Source organism: Myripristis murdjan, chromosome 1 (genome assembly GCF_902150065.1).
Source record: "Myripristis murdjan chromosome 1, fMyrMur1.1, whole genome shotgun sequence".
Classification (NCBI taxonomy): domain Eukaryota; kingdom Metazoa; phylum Chordata; class Actinopteri; order Holocentriformes; family Holocentridae; genus Myripristis; species Myripristis murdjan.
Window position 1 is genome coordinate 38,656,952 of NC_043980.1, and position 20,705 is coordinate 38,677,656.

At 40.2% G+C, this 20,705-nt stretch overlaps 2 protein-coding genes across 3 annotated transcripts; one reads left to right on the top strand and one right to left on the bottom strand.

Annotated features, from left to right (window-relative positions):
• Positions 1-1,355: 1,355 nt before the first annotated feature.
• LOC115363154 (ankyrin repeat and SOCS box protein 5-like) lies at positions 1,356-13,774 on the bottom strand. 2 transcript variants are annotated; one of them, XM_030057254.1, is made up of 7 exons: positions 13,600-13,774; positions 6,735-6,814; positions 5,770-5,877; positions 5,320-5,473; positions 4,706-4,840; positions 3,241-3,432; positions 1,356-2,274 (listed from the first exon to the last, which is right to left on the bottom strand). In XM_030057254.1, exons 1-7 carry the CDS (start codon positions 13,718-13,720, stop codon positions 2,147-2,149), a joined length of 918 nt encoding a protein of 305 aa, XP_029913114.1. In that variant the 5' UTR covers positions 13,721-13,774; the 3' UTR covers positions 1,356-2,146. The 2 variants fall into 2 exon arrangements, with proteins under 2 accessions (XP_029913114.1, XP_029913123.1); XM_030057263.1 differs by lacking the exon at positions 13,600-13,774 and adding an exon at positions 8,479-9,185.
• A 2,948-nt stretch (positions 13,775-16,722) lies between these two features.
• Positions 16,723-19,647, top strand: spcs3 (signal peptidase complex subunit 3). Its single transcript, XM_030057271.1, has 5 exons — positions 16,723-16,990; positions 18,180-18,253; positions 18,748-18,824; positions 18,975-19,090; positions 19,340-19,647. Exons 1-5 carry the CDS (start codon positions 16,848-16,850, stop codon positions 19,470-19,472), a joined length of 543 nt encoding a protein of 180 aa, XP_029913131.1. The 5' UTR covers positions 16,723-16,847; the 3' UTR covers positions 19,473-19,647.
• Positions 19,648-20,705: the final 1,058 nt, after the last annotated feature.

The following is a 20,705-nucleotide window of genomic DNA, read 5'->3' on the forward strand; positions in this document are numbered from 1 at the left end:
AGCTCTAATCACATTTTTAGCCCAAATACTTAGCTAAGACCTGCCGTGCAGTAGGTGCCCTTTTTATTTTTTTGCCACTGCCCTTCAAACAGCCTGAGTCCACCGCTGTTCTTAGGCAAAAAGGTTCTTTGCAAATTTGACATGCAGTGACATGCAGAGTGTTATTTGTGAACCCTGAGCTTAATATATTATCAGCATGTATACAGTATGAAATTGTGGAGTCACTCTGATATACGTAGAGTAAAACAAAGAGGGAGATATGTGAAAGCCTATGAATTAAGAGCAATGTACTGTATAGCCTATGTAGTGTGCAATGCAGAAGTGTATGGATGGCCACAATTGCAAAGTGCCACAGTGCATGGACTATTGTGATAAAGAAACAGACACCTTATCAAATATATTCACTTTACATCTACTGATAGAATATGTGTAGAAAATGTCAAAGGATCAGTGCTTTTTATAAAAGCTCCAGGAAGGAGGAGCCATATATGCAAAACATGGCAGTGTGCAAAAACGGTGTCTGTGTGTTATCAGACTGGTCCATTCGGTTGTTGACTTTAACTCCCAGGTGGTGATAGGAGTTCGCCATCTCTACCTCCTTAGTCAGAATGGCGACTGGTGTCTGTGACTCCTGCTCTATTTCCCTTTATATCAGTTAAACTGAGACAAAGTAGTTCTGCCAGATTCCTGACCTGCCCCTCACTGATGCAGCCATCAGGGTCATTACAGAGATTGTCTATATAGGAAGATATTCCACCCACAAGAATAGCTGAGGAAGCCTCCAGGGGGCAACGTAGAGCTTACAAACTGGGCCAAAGTAAAACAAACAGTGGTCAGTGGGCCTTTTCCAGAGGGACCCTGATATGCCATTGTAGAGATGCTGGAAAAGGCCCATTGCCGACTAAAAGGCCCATAGACAGCTATCAACCCTCTCTCTGTGAGGAAGTGTGTGTGTGTGTGTGTGTGTGTGTGTGTGACTGAAATCTTGACTCATTCAGGAAAAAAAAAAAAAAATTGTCTTTGTTTGTGCAGCTAATCAACAACAAAACAGAGCCTCGACGCTCATGGTAATCTTTTGAAACTTTCATAATTTTACAACCACCGACTTCAAGTCAGGTTATTGTTGTGTCTTCATTATTAATATTGGACCCTCTGTTTGATGCACAAATTTGTCTTTTTCTGACAACGTAAAGAGGATTTAGTGGCAGAGAAAGTAAATGAATCAAATTGTTATTGTTCCTTGTTTACTATTTAATAGATAGTAATGACCAAAAATATTCTATAAACCATAAGTCACAGCTGTAGTTCACAGCTGCCCCATGAAAACCAGGCACATTATTCATTTGAAGCAGCAATGAATGTTCAGTGTAGTTATTTTTTATTAATTTCATTTTGCCTTCATATTTAGCCACAATAGTCATTTAACAATAAATTATTATTTACAATGAAACGATATAGACACTGTGACAATGCAAACACAATATTCAGTAGTATTAACAAAGACTGGGATGCATTTAATGATACGACCATGACAACTCAGACAACCTGCACACTACTAATCAATTTCATAATAATCATGTAATCAATCAAACTGGAGCATATCAGTCAAAAAACCCAATATCTGGAATTGGTCTTAGCCTACTTCATATTCATGACTATGAGACCGGAGGCCCTGTGAAAGCTTATTTTTAGAATGCTGGACAGTTCACGGTGGCAATGCCATTTTACCCTAATGATTTTACCCAAATCATTGCTATTCACATGTAGATTCCTGCAGGCCAACACTAACACAAGACAAACCACACAAACCATTTATAGAGTTAAAGGCATTGCAAAGTTGTTACCACCACTCAAACAATCAGTCAGTTTCATTTCAAAGGGACAAAAAACTTCAGTCACATATTAAATAAGTGTTTAAATACGCCACTATTGTGGCAATTATGCTATCAGAGAGGTCAGTATACTGTATGGCCAGACTGGATCAACCCAGTCTTAAGTGTATAATGATGATCCACTCATATCTACATCACGGTAAACCAAACGCTGGTGATGATGTGTTACAGGGAAATATGGATAATAACATTCAGTGTTAAAATAATGGCATCTGAGTTTCAGGACATCACCGTCATGCTGTGAGTGTATGTGTCTATGTGTGCTGCAAGTAGTGTGTGAGCAAGGGAGGGAGTGGTAAGAGGGGGAGAAGCTTCAGTCTGGATCGTCCAATCAGATTCCTTATCTGAATGCGACACAACTGGCGAAGACTCCTAGGACACCCTGGAGAAAGAGAGAGACACTTAATTATCATTATTATTATTTTTACTATTCTTAATAGCAATAAAGGTAGTATAAGTATTGATATTATTACCATCATTTCATATGTTAGGGATGCAGAATACTGGATTTTTTATATTTTCCAACTCTTTTGGCCAATTGCCAATATATGCACATATTTTTTCACAGCTTGTCTCTCTATAGTGAAATTAACATATTAACATGTTGTTATGCCAACTCTTATCATGATGGCCCACCGGCAGTTGCAGACATAAAATACAATGTTTTTCAAAATGTACACATTTACTGGGGAAAATAGGAAAACTACTTCAACTAAGGTTATGTAAATCATGCCATATTTACTTTTTTATTAGGGAGGCATGATATTGGATTTGTTTGGTTCAAATATGGCAGTATTCATTTTCAAGCCTTTATCGGCCGATACCAATGGTGTGCCAATATTATTTTCCATCCTTAATATATACATACTGCCTCATGGTATCCTGTCTAATACTGTGACTTCTCTAACTGTGTTCAGAAGAGCTGTACAGAAACAGATGCTAACACCTCAGCAGGTATGCCAATTTCCAGTGGTAAACTTGGAAATTCCCAAAATTTTGACAAGGTGCGCCTGAGTGTACCATTAAAAAGCTCAGGCTAAACTGAATTTGAATAGACAATGTTGCATTTGAATTGAGAAAACTAAATCTGAAACAACAGTTAAAAGTTAAATTCAATGACAGTTCAATCACAGTTTAATTCTACTGTACTAAATTTTAATTGTCAGACAAAGCTCATTTTTAATTCCTTTGTTAAAAATTATTTTTGAACTCAAAAGTTCAATATGAGCATGATAAATTCACTTTCATGCAATTCAAATACAATCTCTACAGGCACAAATTTCTTCCCATAATAATCAGTTTGTGTGGCCATCACTGAAAACCACAGCAGCAGAATGTAGAGCAGTACCTTCATATGCCTGCAGAAGTTGTTGTGTCTTGCCTCCAGGAGGCGCTAGCTCCACAGGCCGCTGGTTGTTGCTGTCTCTCAGGTTGATATCAGCTCCGTAGTCCAACAACAGCGAAACCTGATCAGCACTGTCGTGTCTGACTGCTGCATGGAGAGGACTGTCACCTCCTCTACCGACACCAACACTGGCTCCTACAGAGGAGAGCAGAGGGGCTTGTCAGAATTTAATGCTGTAAAATATGATTTAAATTGATTTTCCTGCATTTTGCTTTTGTTTGATATATAGTTCTCCAACCATTGCTATACAAAAGTCAAGTACAAGCAACAAGCAGTGTCAAAGGAATAGCTCATCCAAAACTGAAAACCTGGTCAATATCTTCTTCGCCTCATATCAGTCAAAACATTGGCGAAGTTTGTGTGTCTGCACAAGATACCAAAAGTTTGCTTGCACTGCCCTGTGTGAAAAAATACCAGTATCATCAGCAAAGTGTATTAAAATGACTCCTGTGATACTAGAAATAAATCACTAACACATACTAAAAAGAGTAGAGAGCCAAGCAGTGAGCCAAGTGGTATCCCACAAGTCAGATTTGCATAGCTGGAATCAGCTGCGTTCACACATATTGCTTATTATTCCATAGACTGTCATTCTTCAACTAAATTCTGGATAAATTTGAAAAGACTGTAATTCAACAGTGTTGAATGTTTTTGTTAAGTCAATGAACACATCAATGGTTAATTGGCTGTTACCAAGACCGTGAAAATGTGTCAAGCAATGGAATTAAAACCGCAGAAGTCAAATCCTTCTGTTTGAAGCCGTCCTGAGTCAAGTAAAGAAGACTGATCACAATCTAGAATTCCAGTGTAATCATAAAAGTACTAATTTGAGAAATTGGGAAAGGCCCTCAGATATAAACATTGGTAAAACTTTTGATCAATTGCATTGATTGGGAATGTTATGTTTAGAGTGTCTTTTCAGAACTAGTTCTTGGCCACATTAGTTTTAAAGGGGAGGGATGATACATAGCAGTGCTACCAAATTTGCGGTGCGTTATGGGATCATACAAACTTCACTGGTGTTTTGACTTACAGGAGGGTGAATAGATAATGACTGCATTTTTATTTTTATCTTTTTATTTTTCATGCATCACTTTAAATGTGATGCATGAAACCACTGTTTCAAAACAGACAGACAAAAATACTACTTTGGACCACAGTTGCAGAGCAAAGTCCTTTGACAAATGTTGTTAATCCCTGAGGAAATGGTAGTCCTCAGCTAACCAGGTCTGTCCAGTAAATACCTGATACAGGCCTGAAAACATCTGATTTTTCAGCCAGTAGTGCAAACAACTATGTACTTAAACAAACTGAGAGAGTAGAGAACAACGCTGAGTAGACTACAGTAGAGTACAGTAGAGCTGAGCGGTTCTTCTGCAGTGGTATCGCTGTGCAACAGAAACGTCACCTCTGTGCAGCAGTATCTGGGAGCAGGCTGTGTGCTGGTGCAGGCAGCTCATGTAAAGAGGGGAGCCCAGGTGGGATACTTCATAGTCTGGATCGGCTCCGTAGGACAGCAGTAACTGTACACACTCACTGTGACCTGCACACACAAACACACACATTTCCCTCACCAAAAACACAGCATCTCTTCCTCCACAACATTTGTAGTCACAATTACAGTCACTACACAAAAAAAACCCTTCAGAGCAAAAACCGTTTTTCAAGAGGCTAAAAATGTTTTTTAAAAATTCAGTTTGGTGATATTGATGGTCCCGTAGCTGGATATGTCATCAAATATAACTACACACAAACACTGAACACTGTTGAACACTTAGCTGTTAAATTTCAATGTCTCTTCTCTCTTCTCTTTAAATGTCTTTAATAACTCTTTTAGTGTTTTGTTTTGGGTGATTTAATTTGACTGCCAAAAATACAGCTAAATTCTTTGTATGTGCAAATGTACTTGGCCAATAATTCTGACTCTGATTCTGGGTTAGGGTTAGGATTAGGGTTTTTCTCCCCGTACTGGTTGAAATCCAGTGCAGAAGAACTCCCTAGTGTGTGTCTGAGTGTGTGTACCTCTCTTGCAGGATTCGTGCAGAGCAGAGGGATGGTGTGTGTGTGTGGTGCGTGTGCGCGCTCCATTCTGCAGTAACAGTTGCATACAGCCGACACTCCCAGATGAACTACAGTTGTACAGTGGCGTTATACCATCGATGGTAGCAGCATTCACCTGGAAACACACACACACACACACACACACACACAGAGGTTTCCAATAATTATACAACACAGCTACTCGACATAATAAACACACATGCGGCTACTTTCAGTGGCTGAACTACGATGTATTTCTTCCTGTATGCCTGCTGAACATTTTTGCGAAATAGTGAGAAAATAGAGAGAAGCCTTTCTGCTTTGAATATGAGGGACTGACACCAAAATGTGACATTTGTATTTATATTTTATACATTATTGCTCTTACAGACCTCATAATAACTATTACACAAAGAAGAATATTGGTCTTACATTTGCTCCAGCATGTATTAATGCTCTGACGCAGGCTACATGGTCCGATAGACAGGCTTCGTGGAGAGGTGTCACATGATCAATGGTGACAATGTTGGCATGGTATCCCTGCAAAAAATAAAAGCACAACATTATCAATAATGTTATTAAAAGACTTTACCACCTCTGTAGGAGTTTGGCCCATGGGTCACATATGATGTCACAACAAACCACAGTGATAAACAAGCTTTTACTCTGACTGAGTTTTTAGTTGAAAACACGTTCATCTCTGTAATCTCCATTTAGTGTGGTAAAGATTCACAGCAGGGTATGGCTTTGATTTGATCAACGAACCTAGCACTAGCTGTATCAACACTGACTCTTGTTAGTGAGTCATTTGCTGTCAGTGAACAGATCAGTGATTTTCTATCTTCTTGTGGGCGTCCATGTCAGCTGCAAAAGAATGCTTTGAGTGTGGAGGTGGGAATTTCCAACTTGGAATTTGGAACATGTGAAAGTCAACAGAAAGCTCCATTATTCCATGGTTTTTGGTCAGCAGTCCTCACTTCAATCAACCCTCAGCAATTCTGTGTACTGCACCTTTAAGTTTTTTGTGCTGCCGGTTCATAAAATATTCAACTAAAGATGAAGATTGAGAGTTTGTCATTGAGAAGGTATGATTGTACCTCTTGGAACAGGCATACTCTAATTTTGTTTCAGTTCACATCACAAACAGTCTGGACTGGCTCAAACTGGGTTCCGGTTTCCAGTTCAGTGCACTGCAGCTTGCCGATTTCATCATCACTGAAGCGATGCTGACTGGTTTGGGTGCTTTGTGGCTTCCAAGAAATCATCAGTGGTCCACGTACCACCTGAAATCTCAAACCACATGAGCAGTGTGTTGTTCCTCTCAGTTTCTCTGTCCACCAATCACCACTATCTCTTCCTCTGTGCATGTGCAGTTTGAGTGCGTCTAGGTGAGTTACCTGGGCCAGCAGGGTTCGCAGGGCGAGCAGACGACCCTGAGAAGCTGCTTCATGGAGAGGGGAGCGATCGGCCCAGGACCCTGAGGAGACAAACACACAGACAAAGAGAGAAATAGATTATTATAATAGATAATTTAAAATCAATGACAGTTATTTTTCATTGTTTCGCTGTGGTAAAATGCATATCATTTTTAGTGATCTGTCAACTGAAAGGCCTATGTATTTATAATCCAGCTACACTCATGTGTTGTTACATTCTTAAACAGCGTTGGGGCATTTTGCCTTTGCTAGGCCTTCAGCTGTACTGTACATCAGGGAACTGAAAGTGAGAGAGAAGGAATGACACACTAAAAATGTCCCAGACAGGATTCACACCCAGGGCGTTACTGTACCAAAATATGTTGGTGCACACCCTGAAATGTTGGTTTCCAACTTTGATGCAAAGTTTGCATTTCAGTGACCCAACATCAGAAACATCAGAGAACAGAGATGTCGATTTGTTGCTGCAAAAGTTTGATATTGTCAGTCCACTTCTGCACAGTGTTTGTTCACACGGTTTTGTAAGAGTCCTGCACTTGAGAAGACTTCCTCTATTCTCAACATTTTTTTCTGTTGCTGTGGACTGAGCATGAAAGGTGGATGAATATGAACACGCTGGTGCACTCCTGTGGAAAAACAGCAGAATGCAGGCTCACTGCACCCTGCAGCTTAGATTAGCCTCATCATTCACTCACTGTTAGCAGTTACTAATTAGTTGTCATATACAGTGTATTGTTATTACATAAGATAATTAGGTTTACTTTGATTCTCCAGTTGTTGGAATATTAGCTGCAGGCTTAATCATAGTCATGTTCAGAATTAGACTGGCTGGCCAATCTGTTTTTTGTTTTTTTGTTTTTTAATTTATTTTTGTTTTCCACCTTCAAAAGCCTGGAAAAGCCTCTGAAACTGGAGATAAGAAAGCAGAATAATCAAATAATTTTAGGGTTAGCAGCCACGGTTAGTAGAGTAAACCAAATTATGTATTCAAAAGAAGGTGAAGAATTAACACAGAAAACTTTACTGAGACATTAAGAAAAATGAACAAAGCGGATTATAACAATATTAAAAAAAAGAAGTCCCAGTCTTCATTTTCTTAGGAACTCAAACTGTTCTTTTCTTGTTATTTTCCAAACTGAAATTGGAAAGTAGATCAAGCAAGTAGTGTCTGCAGTAAACGTCTGCATAACAGCCTTGTGCCAGCGAGAAACAAGCTGATAGTACTTTCACAAATAGCCTAATTGTAATTACACACAAAAAAGAAGTGTTACTTTTTTGTTGCTTCTTATATTGGCTAAAGACACATTGTTCACTTTAGTTTTTGTGCTAAAAGTTACATTTTCCTTTACATTGCTCAATAAAAAGCGAAAAGAATAATATTACATTGCAGGTTTTACAGATTGTTGGCTAAAGCAGCCTTAAACCCTATTCACTAGCTGTGATCAGGGAGGGGCCTTGATCATATGAATGGTAAAAGACCAATATAGGCTTGATCCCCTGGCAAACAAATCCATCGGCTGAACTGTGATGAAGACTGAGGTTACAATCTGACAACCACGGCAGGAGCTGTGGCAGGACTTCAGCATTCCTCGTCATGGTTAAATTTAGCACAAATTCTCTCAACTGCCCTCTTAGCAACAACCACCACTCACTATGCACCACACACACACACACACACACACACACACACACTACCTATACATACCCATGTCTCCATCTCCCCATGGCACATCCAGCCACTGGTAGGTATAAGACATTTTGAGTGAAGTGCCTGTGAGCTGAGCGCAGGCCTGACTACGCCTGTCGGAGCGTCATGCTATGTTTCCCAGGCTGGATGATCACGTTACTGGACACTGAGCACTGATGGGAGCCAGCGACAGCTCCAAATAATAATTACCCCACTAACTGTTAACAAACTGACTGCGGATGCTGTAGATGGCAGGCACAGCGAGCCGTCACCAGCCAAGAGTTGAAAAGCTGAAAAAAACAAGCGACTATTTCACTAAGTCACTGATTAAAAACTGACTTGATCAACTGAAGAACCAAAAACCTTGGCTAGCTGACTGAGTGGCTTACTATCTACACTATCCAGACACACATTCTGCACATACTAGGCACAAATTCACTCACTGATTTACTCATTCAAAACAAATGAACTAGCCTACAACATGCAGAAAGGCCATCCTGCTCTGATCTGCTGAGAGAAGGCAGTTACACAGCCAAGCGGCCATATTTAGATCAGCCATGGCACTGAGGTCATCCCTGTCCCGGGACTCGTCTGGATTGGTACGTGGCAGCGGCCATTTTGAGAAGGTCATGAGCGACAAACACACACAGAAGCCTCTTTCACTCGCTCCCTCCTCCCGGTCTTGCCCGTGTCTTTTCTCACTTTGAAGTTTCCCATGCCCGTATCAGCTTTTCTCTGTCTCGCTGCCTGCCCCTGACCTACAAACTCTCTTTCTCTCCCTGCAACCCCACCCCACCACCCCCACTGTTTATGAGTAATCTGAGTGTGAGCTGGGCATGTGAGCTGTAATCCTCCACAGCGCTGACAGGGAGAGCCCAAGGGAGAAGGAAAGGAGAGGGAATGGCAAACAAATGCAAGCACAAGTCAAAACTGTTCACAGGAACAAGAAACATGAGAGGGCAGACTCATGGCTACACTTCATATTAGGGAAGACCGATATATGGGTGCAAGCATTGTCATTTTATCAAAACAAACAAACAAACAAACAGTTCAGTCAGCATAGTTGCCTGTTTTGCACCCACAAGAACACACGGTTCCTCCTCCAGGGGGCGATGTAGAGACCTAAAACTGGGCTAATGAACAGCAGTCAGTGGGACTTTTCCAGAAAATCAACTCTATAAATGATAATATTTGGTGTTTTTTTCTGTGCATCAGTGAAAATGAGCAGATGCTGGTTAAGGAGATACACATTTCTATGTGCTTGGATGAATGTAGTCTGGAAAGATGTGGGGTGGAAAAAGCACCACATAGCCTCACAGCTAGTGGAACTCTTCTGAAACTGCTGCAATCTCACTACCGTCAACTTCAGTTGTAGTTCAGCTTTTAATTATGTCATTTATAATTTATCCACATTGACCACCATGTATTCTACTCTGTTAGCAAGTGTTCAGCACTGCCCCCAATGGACAAAAGTCTGTACTGCACTCTTTTTCTCAGTCTCCCAGCAGTCTCATGATTTAAATGCTGTAATAAATAAATGAAGGTCCACTGAAAGGGAAATTAAAGTGTTAGTTTGGAATTTTACACATTTAGTGGTATTTGTTGGTCTATGTGGGTGTAATACTTCCACCAAGCTTGGTTCATTAACTCCTCCCCTATAACGAGAACACAAGCTTCAGCAGGAATGAACTCCAAAATGAATATAGTGGACAGAGACTGTTAAACAATGTGATTTTGAGAGGCTAATTTTATTTTATTTTACGGCAGAAAACAGTCCTGCCATTTCTGACATCTGTGAGATGAACAGGGAAGGAGTTAACGAACGAAACTTATAAGTAATTTAGTACTTTTATTAATCTGACTTTTATCACCCCTGTCAGCAAACCATGAATTGCAAAATCATTGACAAGTCGTCCTGAGAATGACACTGACACATCAACACTGACTGGCATATTTTACAGGTCAAGGGATCCTACTGAAATTGGCAGTTTTTCCTTCACCAAAATCCAGCTGAATTTGGGGCAAGATTTAGTGCACTTGGTGAAAACATAGCATGACATTCTTGGTGCCAATCGACTCCTTATTTTGTCTAGTTTCATATGATACCAATATCTTTACTTGACAGCAATTCAATAAATAAAAAAAAAAAAACAATTAAAAACAACAACAACAAAAACCAACAGAGCCAGGCTCCTGCTGCTGTTCATGCTGGCCACATGGAAACACTGTCTGACCTGCTTTGACCGAAATGGACCAGAACCACTGAAGCTTTAACGGAAGCTGCAAAACAGCCAAACCCATCGCCATCCCCTGATGAGCTACAGGCGTGGCTTAAATGATGACAGCAGCAAGAAGCTACAGCGCTCTAAACTGAAAAATAAAAACAAGGACATCAGTGTAGATTTTCCTGACAAAAAGGACAAGAATTGTGTACCAACATGCTAACAAGCTGGTGATAACCATATGAATATGATTGCCCGGGGCCATGTACAGAACAGATCATGTACCAGAGATAGCTATATTGCTAATTCTCATCTGTGGTCCCTGGGCAGGGTGCTAAAATTATTTACATAAAAACATTACACAACAACAAATAGACATTACAGGCACTTCCACTTCCAGTAGGGCAACATTAGTAATACATTCAACAATGACAACACCATATTAATCACACAGAGCATAGTTCTTGTTAAGTTCATTTAAACAAGATCAATGATCGCATGGCTGATTCTCCTTCAACCAGGCCTTTAGAGATAATTTAAAACTGTTGAGGTTTACAGAGTCTCTGATGTGAAGTGGGATTGAGTTCCATTTTTGTACTGCTTTAAATGAAAATGCTGATTGTCCAAAAACGGTCCTTCTAAATTGTGTGTGACAATCACCTCTCACTGAGGCCCTTGAGGCCCTTGCATTGTCCCTGCAGAATGACATGCACTGCTTGAGCGGTGGTGGTGCAAGTTTATGTATCAACTTATACATTAAGCACATGTCGGCATAGCAGAGAAAACTCTCAAAGGTAAACATGTTTTTTTTTTTTTTTTTTAGGATTGTACAGTGATGGTAATTTCTTGGCTTTTTATCAAGCACTTTCATAGCCTGTTTATGGAGTGTGTATAGTGGTTTCAGTGTTATCACACCTGCCTGGGACCAACTAGTACAGCAGTAAGATAGATATGAGAAGATCACTGAGTCCAAGAACAATGTGGCAGCAGACATAGGTAATTGTTGCCTGATGTGTCTAAAATTATTTAAGTTAGCTCTGACACTTTTGCCTATTTTTTTTTTTAAATACAGTTTCTAAAAGTTAAGTTGGAATCAATAATAATTCCTAAGTATTAAAAATTGTCAACAATTTTTATAACCTCTCCCTTAACAAGTGTCTGGTTGGTGCTGATTATAATTTCTCTTGTTAGATAAATATACCTACTGTTTTATTCATTCATTCACTGTTTTATTCATATTAAGGATAAGACAGTTAGTTAACCAATCAGACACTTTATCTAGTACAGCAGTAAGTTTTGATGCAGCCTACTCTCTGCTTTTTGCATGTATGTAGATGACTGTGTCATCTGCATACATTTGGATATTGACCTCTGGACAGATTGGCAAATCATTAATATATAAACTAAACAACAGTGGTCCTAAAATTGACCCCTGTGGCACTCCAATGGTGCTATTAACTAGGGGTGAGGATACCTCAGCAACTCTAGTACACTGCTTCCTTGAGTCTAAGTAGGATTTTATCCATACCAAGGCTTTGGATGAAAATTTTAACTTTGACAGCTTAGATTACAGAACATTATGGTTGACTGTGTCAAAGGCTTTTTTAAAAAAAAAAAAAAAAAAAAAAATCAAGGAAGACAGCACCAGTGACACCTCCCCCATCTAGCTTGGGGGAGGTGTCATTGGTGCTGTCTTCCTTGACTATTTTGGATCCACAGTGCAGCCATTTCGTGTAGCACTGCATGATATGGACAAAATTTCATACCCCAATATTTCTATCAAATATCTTGATAGAGATATGATATACAACATGACTGAGTTCACATTTATTGGAAATTTTAAGTGCAGCAACAGTGAAAGTTAAGCATTCTTCAAAAAAACAAAAAACAAAAAAACAAAAACAGCATTATAATACCAACTGAACATAAAATTGATTATTATTAGTATTGATCAGTACAGACCAATTCATTACTCGATAACAATATTATAACGATATATCGTTCAGCCCTAATTTAGCCTTAACACTTTAAACTGCTTGGGATAATTGTAGGATGATTTTTTCACCTTGCTGAACTCTAAAGAAACAGTTTGTCTCCTGAATTCTGCTATAGAGCAGCAGTAACAAACTCACTATGTGTCATATTTCCATACAAACTTTGCCAGCATTTCAGCTGACATGTGGATGAGTATGTAACGCACAAAACTGAAGCTGTAGGCTGCTCTCAAGCCTTTCAACACTCCAAGCCAACATGAGGAGGGGTTACTGTCACTACATTATTTGACTACATTATTAATGCCAATGTGTGGCAGCTGCTCCTGCGACTGAGAGCGACAGGTCTAGGCTAGATCTCAGCTACAGGAAAGAGGCGGGCATGTTTATCCAGTTGATAACTTTGCTGTTGGTTTTGAATTGACAGCATCAGCAGTAGCCAGTGTCACTCTTTGTCTTAAACAAGAAGTAAAGTCCAGCCTGCAGTCATACCATTATAGCACGGACAAGGTTCATCATGACTGCATCTCAGTGAACAGCCACACAAAGGAACATGATGTGACTCCTGCTCTCTCTCTGATGACAATAATTCAGGCATGGAGTTCATGTTTGTGAGTAGAGCCTGCACAGCTGGAGCCATACTCCTCATGCCATAACTCACTGGCTATGGAGGCGTATCAATTATGTAACACCCCCAGGTGAGCGTTTGCCTGCTTTCAGTCCAACTTCAACCATGACTCTGTTATTAATCTACTCATTTAAGCACAAGAGAGCAGGGCTGTCTGATACAGGACTGAAATAACTAACACAAAGTGACTTCCCCACGCTAGCCCGCTATCACCTGTCTGTCTGTTGTGGTACCACTCCCCCCAGCAGGGACTGTAAACAAGCCGTGCGTGTTCCTCAGCAGCGAGCGCTGCACCGACCTTGGCTGGTCAGGATGCCCCAGCAGGCCCTCTTCCTCTCCGGGACATGTTGGGGCAGGTGGCCGGCCTCGGCGCCTCTCTTCCGGGACAGATCCGGAGCTTTGGACGGAACCTCTGGCATAGCTCCCCGCGGTACGACCTCACGAGCTTCCCGCTCACAGTGCGACTGCAGTAACGGAGCGCGAGCCAGGCGGAGAGCAGGACGTCGGGAGGAGGAGGGGAGGGGGGGAGGCGGGGCGGGCGCAGTGTGTGATTGGCTGGACGGCTTTGTTGTGGTTGTGTTCTGCGCGCATGCAGGCGTCACATTCATGCCCACGTGTGAGAGAGAGAGAGATTCTATTTCTGTTCTGCTCTTGGGTTAGGCACACAGCCAGTGTCAGACCTCTGTGTGTGTGTGTGTGTGTGTGTGTGTGTGTGTGTGTGTGTGTGTGTGTGTGTGTGTGTGTGTGTGTGTGTGTGTGTGAGTGTGTGAGAGCTGATAAACGATACAGTGTGTAACTACACAGCATATGACACACATGCATCCCTAGTTTTAACTGTGTGCTACACATAAGGTCTTATGGAATGTGCTGTGTGACCAGATCAGATGTGGAGGAGCAGGTTTCTGTGTGAAGCTGTGAAAACACAACCTGAGGACCTTCCACAGCACCATAACAGTTTTCAACATGTTTAACTAGCACAGTTTATGTCCAAGAATTCAGTCAGTTGTAAGTTTTACCCAGAATGTGCTTGTTGCCAAGGTGGAGAAGTGAATCAGAGGTGGACCTCACTGACCACATCTTGTTTTTAATACAAAGCCAGTATCAGCTCCATATGTCAGTGTTGTCCAATAAGCAGCACTGGTTTCTCACAGAGCTCAGCCACACTTGTCTTCAGTTGTTCTGCCCTCACCCACACCCACACACTCTGCACAGCAGTGTAACTTAAGCAGCAGCTGCTGTATATATAGACTGCAGCAGCTTCAAAGTAGGTCAAACTGTGGCCCTCTCAATCTGAATTCAACACACAGCTCCAAAAGCATGGGCCAAACTCACAAAGTGCTTTTGAGACATGCATTAAGAAAGGAGGAGAAACTCCAGGAAATTCTCAAGAAGATGCCTCAGTGCATTTTCCACAACAGTTTCTTAACATCAACCTTTTGTAAGATTTGCACTGTGGTTTATGGACAAACATATCACACAATATAGTGAGAGGGATGGACTTTAAATTCATTCATGTTCACATTCAGTTTGTTGTCAATCCCTGCATATTTATGGGACATAATAAAAAATAATGATTTATTTATTTTACTGCCCAACCCCTGCTAGAAGGGGATATTTCTAGCAGCTTTTCAGGATTGCACTCTTACCGAGTGTTTTTCAATCACATGTGAACTAGGAACAAGTATAATCCAGGTATTACCTCAGCAACTGATACACTTTCACATACCAAGTGACAACTATTCACACACACACACATGTATATATATACATATACATATATATATATACATATATATATATATATATATATATATATATATATATATATATATATAAAACACTACAGATGATATATATATACATATAAAACACTACAGATGAAAACCAGGCTTGATAGCCACTTCTCAAATTCACATAAATGCTCAACAAAGCAAGTGTGTGGGGACAAAACAGGGGAGAAACCGTTTTTTTTATTATTATTTTATTTTATTTTAAATAATACAATTTATTAATATTACTATACTATCCCTATACAGCCTACAGCCTTCAGGCTATGAGACCTGCAGGAGAAAAAAAAGCAAGCTGTGGGTGCCACTCTCTACCACACGGCGTCGCTGTTCTTTCCAAAGCTACATCCTAAGCCACCAATTTAAACAAAGAAGATCATCCACTTCCGCTTACTCATCAATCGCTCTTCATTTCTGTTTCCCGCTGAGTCAAGCTAAAAGTGATATACAGAAAATACAGGAAATAGATATGTTCCCTTCAAAATATAAGTATAAATATAAAGCCTAGAGTAAACGTGACTTCAAGATAGTGTTTAGTGGCAGGCCTATCTGTTTGCTTTTTGGAAATTATTTTGTAGAGGACATTTAAGGGTAGAGCTGGGCAATAAATCAATAAAAATAATTATCACGTTATACTTTTTTCCATATTAATATAATAATGTACAGTACAATTGCAAAGACTTGAAAGCTTACCTTTATCAAATCAAAGACTGAAAATTTAAAATCATAAATGACATCAAATCAATCAACCATCAGCCATGTCAACAGCAGTAGCATAAGACATTACCGTTGACAGAATGACATTAGCTACCTGGAGGGAAGACAGGACACACCGAGGCTTTAGTGTGTACATGCACTCCTGTATAGGTGTGTGTGTTAAGGAGAACAGGGCAGAGGAATGTGTGTGTGCATGTGTGTGTGTTTGTAAACGAGAGAGAGTAAAAGGTGAAGTCAATTGTGAGAGAAAAATAAAGTTGCCCAAAACAAATAGGTCTCTCTATTCTTTGGAATAAACTAAATACAGAGGTGCCTTGGCATTTCAGGACCTGTTTTCCACCCAAAGTAAGAGTTAGGATCGACTGGTGGACACAAACAACCAAAGATATGCTGTTTAAATTGTTAATACTTCTGTTTAAATTGTTCATATTTCTTTTTTTTTTTTTATAATCCTTGTTTATAGTGTTTATATTGCTTACTGCTATTTATCATGTGTATACTGTATATTTCTTCTAAATTTGCACATTGGCCTACCTCTATGCACAGTTTATACACCCATGCACACGTTTTTTTCTGTTTTTTTTTTTTTTTTTTGCTGTTGTTGCACATTGCTTTTTGCACACTGGGTTGTACTCAGATCTTATTCTGTTGTACTCAGATCTTATTCTTTATTTTTTTATTATTATTTTTTTCTTTATATTTTTATTTATTTTTATTTTTATCTTTTTTATTGATTTATTTAATCTGTAATCTGTGGATACTGCTGAAAAACTGTGAATTTCCTGCGGGATGAATAAAGTATCTATCTGTCTATCTATCTATCTATATAAACAAACAAAACAAAAACTGCATAGACCTCAGCAGGACTTTTATTTTACAAGGTGTGACCGGAAATGTAAGCGTCTCATTCCGGAACAATTAACTGTTCTGTACTTCCTGTTTGCGGTTCGCTCGGAGTAGCTAGCAGGCGGTTACAGCTAGCGGTGTACGGCCAGTCATTATTTGTTTCTTGTTGTTTTTGCGGTAGCTGCATCTTCTGAGGATGAACACGGTTCTGTCCAGAGCCAACTCTCTCTTCGCCTTCTCCCTGAGCGTCATGGCGGCCTTGACGTTCGGCTGCTTCATCACAACAGCTTTCAAAGACAGACGAGTTCCTGTGGACATCCACGTCTCCAGAGTCATGTTGTAAGCCTCAGCATCCTCGGCAGCTGTTAACACAAACCTCTTCTACCCTCTCAATGTGATCGCTTATAGTGTGTGTTTCAACACGCACGGCGGGCTCTGGGAGGGCTCATTCATTTTGTTAAACCAGACATGCGAAAGGTCATTGAAATTTCCTGCCGGTTACTGTTGCTTCGCTAAATCGGCGAATTAGCATATTAGGTAGACCATAACATAAGCTCTTTGGCTTCTTACTAAGTCGTTTTCAAATTCGGCTCATATACAACACAGTGAACTGCACGTTACATCGAATAAAGAGGACTTTTGATATGGAAGTGGGTCGCTGATACCCAAAGTCCTCTTCACCCAAAATCCACCGGATCCCGGCACAGAGTAGTGCGTTAAGCTGCCTCGGAACGGTGCGAGCTGGTGGAAATAAATGCTGCTTGGTGCATCACTTGTATGCCGACTTGATTAAAAGACCAAAACAATACTAAAAAAAAACCTTAATAGCACAGTGTGGATTGATATAGCTGTGCTTTATAGATGTGAATGTGACAGTTATTGGTAATGCTGCTCATTCCTCTGAGCGCCACAGGAAATGGAAACTCACTGAGCTTCCTTTCACTAGCCTCACTGTAACTGTAAATAAAGATCCCACACTCTTACAGGTGCACCAATTGTAGTATGTTAAAATGTAAAAATGTACATTGTAAGGAGAGCTGAAAGCCCCTGCAGGTGTGTACAAGGGGAAAAATAAACACAATATGTGGCAAGAATCTGCAGTTACAAAAAGGTGCATTCAGAAAGTCAAATGCACATTTTCATGAAATTAAGACTGACTGGAATGGCAAAGGTCTATAAATATTCTATATGTTTTGGTGCATTTTATTCATTTATTTTACTACTATTTTATTATTGATCCACTTTATTTGTAGTTATTTGTTGTGTTTTATTTTTTGTAAAGCTGTATGTCTCTCTCTTGTAGTATTCAGAGGTAGATTTTGTGTGGTCTACTTTTATTCCTGTGCAATGTCTGGGCAGCCTGCTAATGAGGATACCATATGACTTTGTGTCTAACCAAATCAGAGGGAAAAAGTATTCCATGCTAATAAATATATTAATAACATAAAACGTTAATGAAATGCCATCTAATGAATAAAGCATGTAAAAAGGTGCCAAAACAAATTCGTCCTTCTGTTTCTCTCCACAGGAAGAATGTAGACGACTTCACGGGGCCCAGAGAGCGCAGTGACCTGGGCTTCGTCACCTTCGACCTCTCGGCTGATATCCTTTAATACTGCTGCTTCTCAAGCTCTGGCTCTGGGCCCAGTGGGGGGCCACAACATGATTCAAATGGGCCATGAAATGATTGCGGATCAGTTGGTGTTAGCCAGTGGCTGCTGGCCGTGTTGTGGTGGACCCGGTCGTCATTTGGTTCTCAGTGTTTTGGAAACTGGTGTCATTTTTATAGTGACATACTCTCACATATTATATTGCTCAAAATGCATAAATAAATGCATACTAAATTTAACACCATTATAATAAAACACATTTATATTGTGGAGTTTAGCTCAGTGTTTTTAGCTGCACTACACACGACTCATGCAGGAATACACTGTTTAGTCACTCTCAGTCCCACATTTGGTGTGCAGCATGTCATCTTACATGTACATACGCAACAGTGCTGGAAACAACAGGATTATAAAATTGCTATATTTGGTTATTGCAGGTTAAGTCTAACATGGCCTACAATGCTGTTGTCCCTTAACATGTCCTACATTTGCAGCCAATTTTTGACTGGAACGTCAAACAGCTGTTCCTCTATCTGTCTGCTGAGTATGCTACAAAAAGCAACGTGAGATATTTTCACCACAAACACACACACATCCTGTTTATGTTGGGGTTTTGCTGTTCAAAACTAGTGCAAGCTGACACTACAGACTGTGGGACAGTTGTGGGATATGAACTCAGAGGTCAATGAATCGTTTGTGTGTGTGTGTGTCAGTCTCTAAACCAGGTAGTGCTGTGGGACAAGATCGTCCTTCGAGGTGAAAACACCAAACTGAACCTGAAGGAGATGAAGTCCAAATACTTCTTTTTTGATGACGGGAATGGACTAAGGTAAGACACACACACACACACACCTTCCAGCCCCTGTATGGATGTTGCTGTTTTTCCCATGAAATTCTAACATTGCGTTGGTGTTTTGGGTTGAAATGAAAGTGGTCGTAGTTTTATGACAACAGGTGATTCAGTTAAAATTTCAGATAGAATTCAGCCTCACAGTTTTCTACCACTATCATGTAATGTGATTAGTTGGCTGTCAGCTGCAATATGATTGGTTAACCATTGTGTCCATCTCTTCTCCAGGGCCAATAAAAACATCACGTTGTCTTTGTCTTGGAACGTGGTTCCCAACGCTGGAATACTGCCCCTAGTGGCCGGAGTTGGACACGTCAGCCTTCCATTCCCTGATTCATATGAGACCACCAAGAGCTATTAGACAGACAGACAGACAGACACACCCACAGACAATAACAAATACTGTACATGCAGACACATGGAAGGGAGACAGGCACACACACCAGTACTGATGGCTCACACACTGACTTCTTCCATAGATGTAAATTAATTGTTTTTTTTTTCTGATTTGTAATAAAACCTCAGATTAGGAACAACCGTGTCTTTATAATCTTTTTTTCATTTCCAGTTGTTGCTAATTCATAAGTCAGATGTGACCATAAATGTTTTAGGGCTGGACCTGGATCTACTTTCAGCCTGTTTAGATACTCCATGTAATTCCTGAGAACTGTAATGATGTAGTTTGTTGTGGACAGAGTGGCCAGATGTGTTTTGGTCCAAAAGAAGAGTGGACAACTGGTGCTTCATGGGATTTATTAAAGGAGCCCTCAGAGTGTTGATAGAGATAATACAACTCCCATGTTGTGGTGGAAATGCTCTACATAACACAAACTGCAACTTCATGTATGTGTAATAATAGTAATTATTATTATGTAATAATTTCCATGAAAATAAATGGGCTTATTTTCACTGTTAGCAACATGTTTGGGCTGAACATGAGGCAGTCTGTCAGCTGCATGACTCCTCCTGGTTTGTCTTATTTCAGCTCCAGAGCAAAGGCAGAAAATCCCCCTGGCACTCAGGACCTGGTGCATTTTATGTGTTAGGAGCACAGTGGAGTGAGATGTGCTGGGGTTTGTGTGGATGATTGATCTCCTGGCAGCATGGCAAGCTGCCTGTCCTTTCAAATTCCGTCTTCTGAGTCTCAAAATGGCACTGCCATTTCCCACTACTTAAACCTTGTTAATGATTTGATAACACTAATGGTATTCTAAATTTCAAAGGAATTTTTTTAATTCAAAACTTGCATTCTTTAGTTTTCTGTTGTAATGCATGATATGAAACGATTTCCTTGATATTCATAATCTGAGCCCCAAAACTGATCAAAGCTTCTGATATACAACATGTGATGCTGATGTATCCCCAGAGGGATCTATGGAGAAATTTCCTGGAGTTACAGACTCAACCTCCAATTCTGGACACATTTCCAGGACTTGATGAAAAGATCTCAAGATTCAAAACTGTGAAAGATGTAGCTGAAGACGACACTTTTAACACCACATGTAGCCTAATCACTCTCATACCTCATGTAAATTGTTTTATTAATTTGTGGGGTAACTTTTGCTGTGCTTGATAGCTCTGTTCATACCTACAA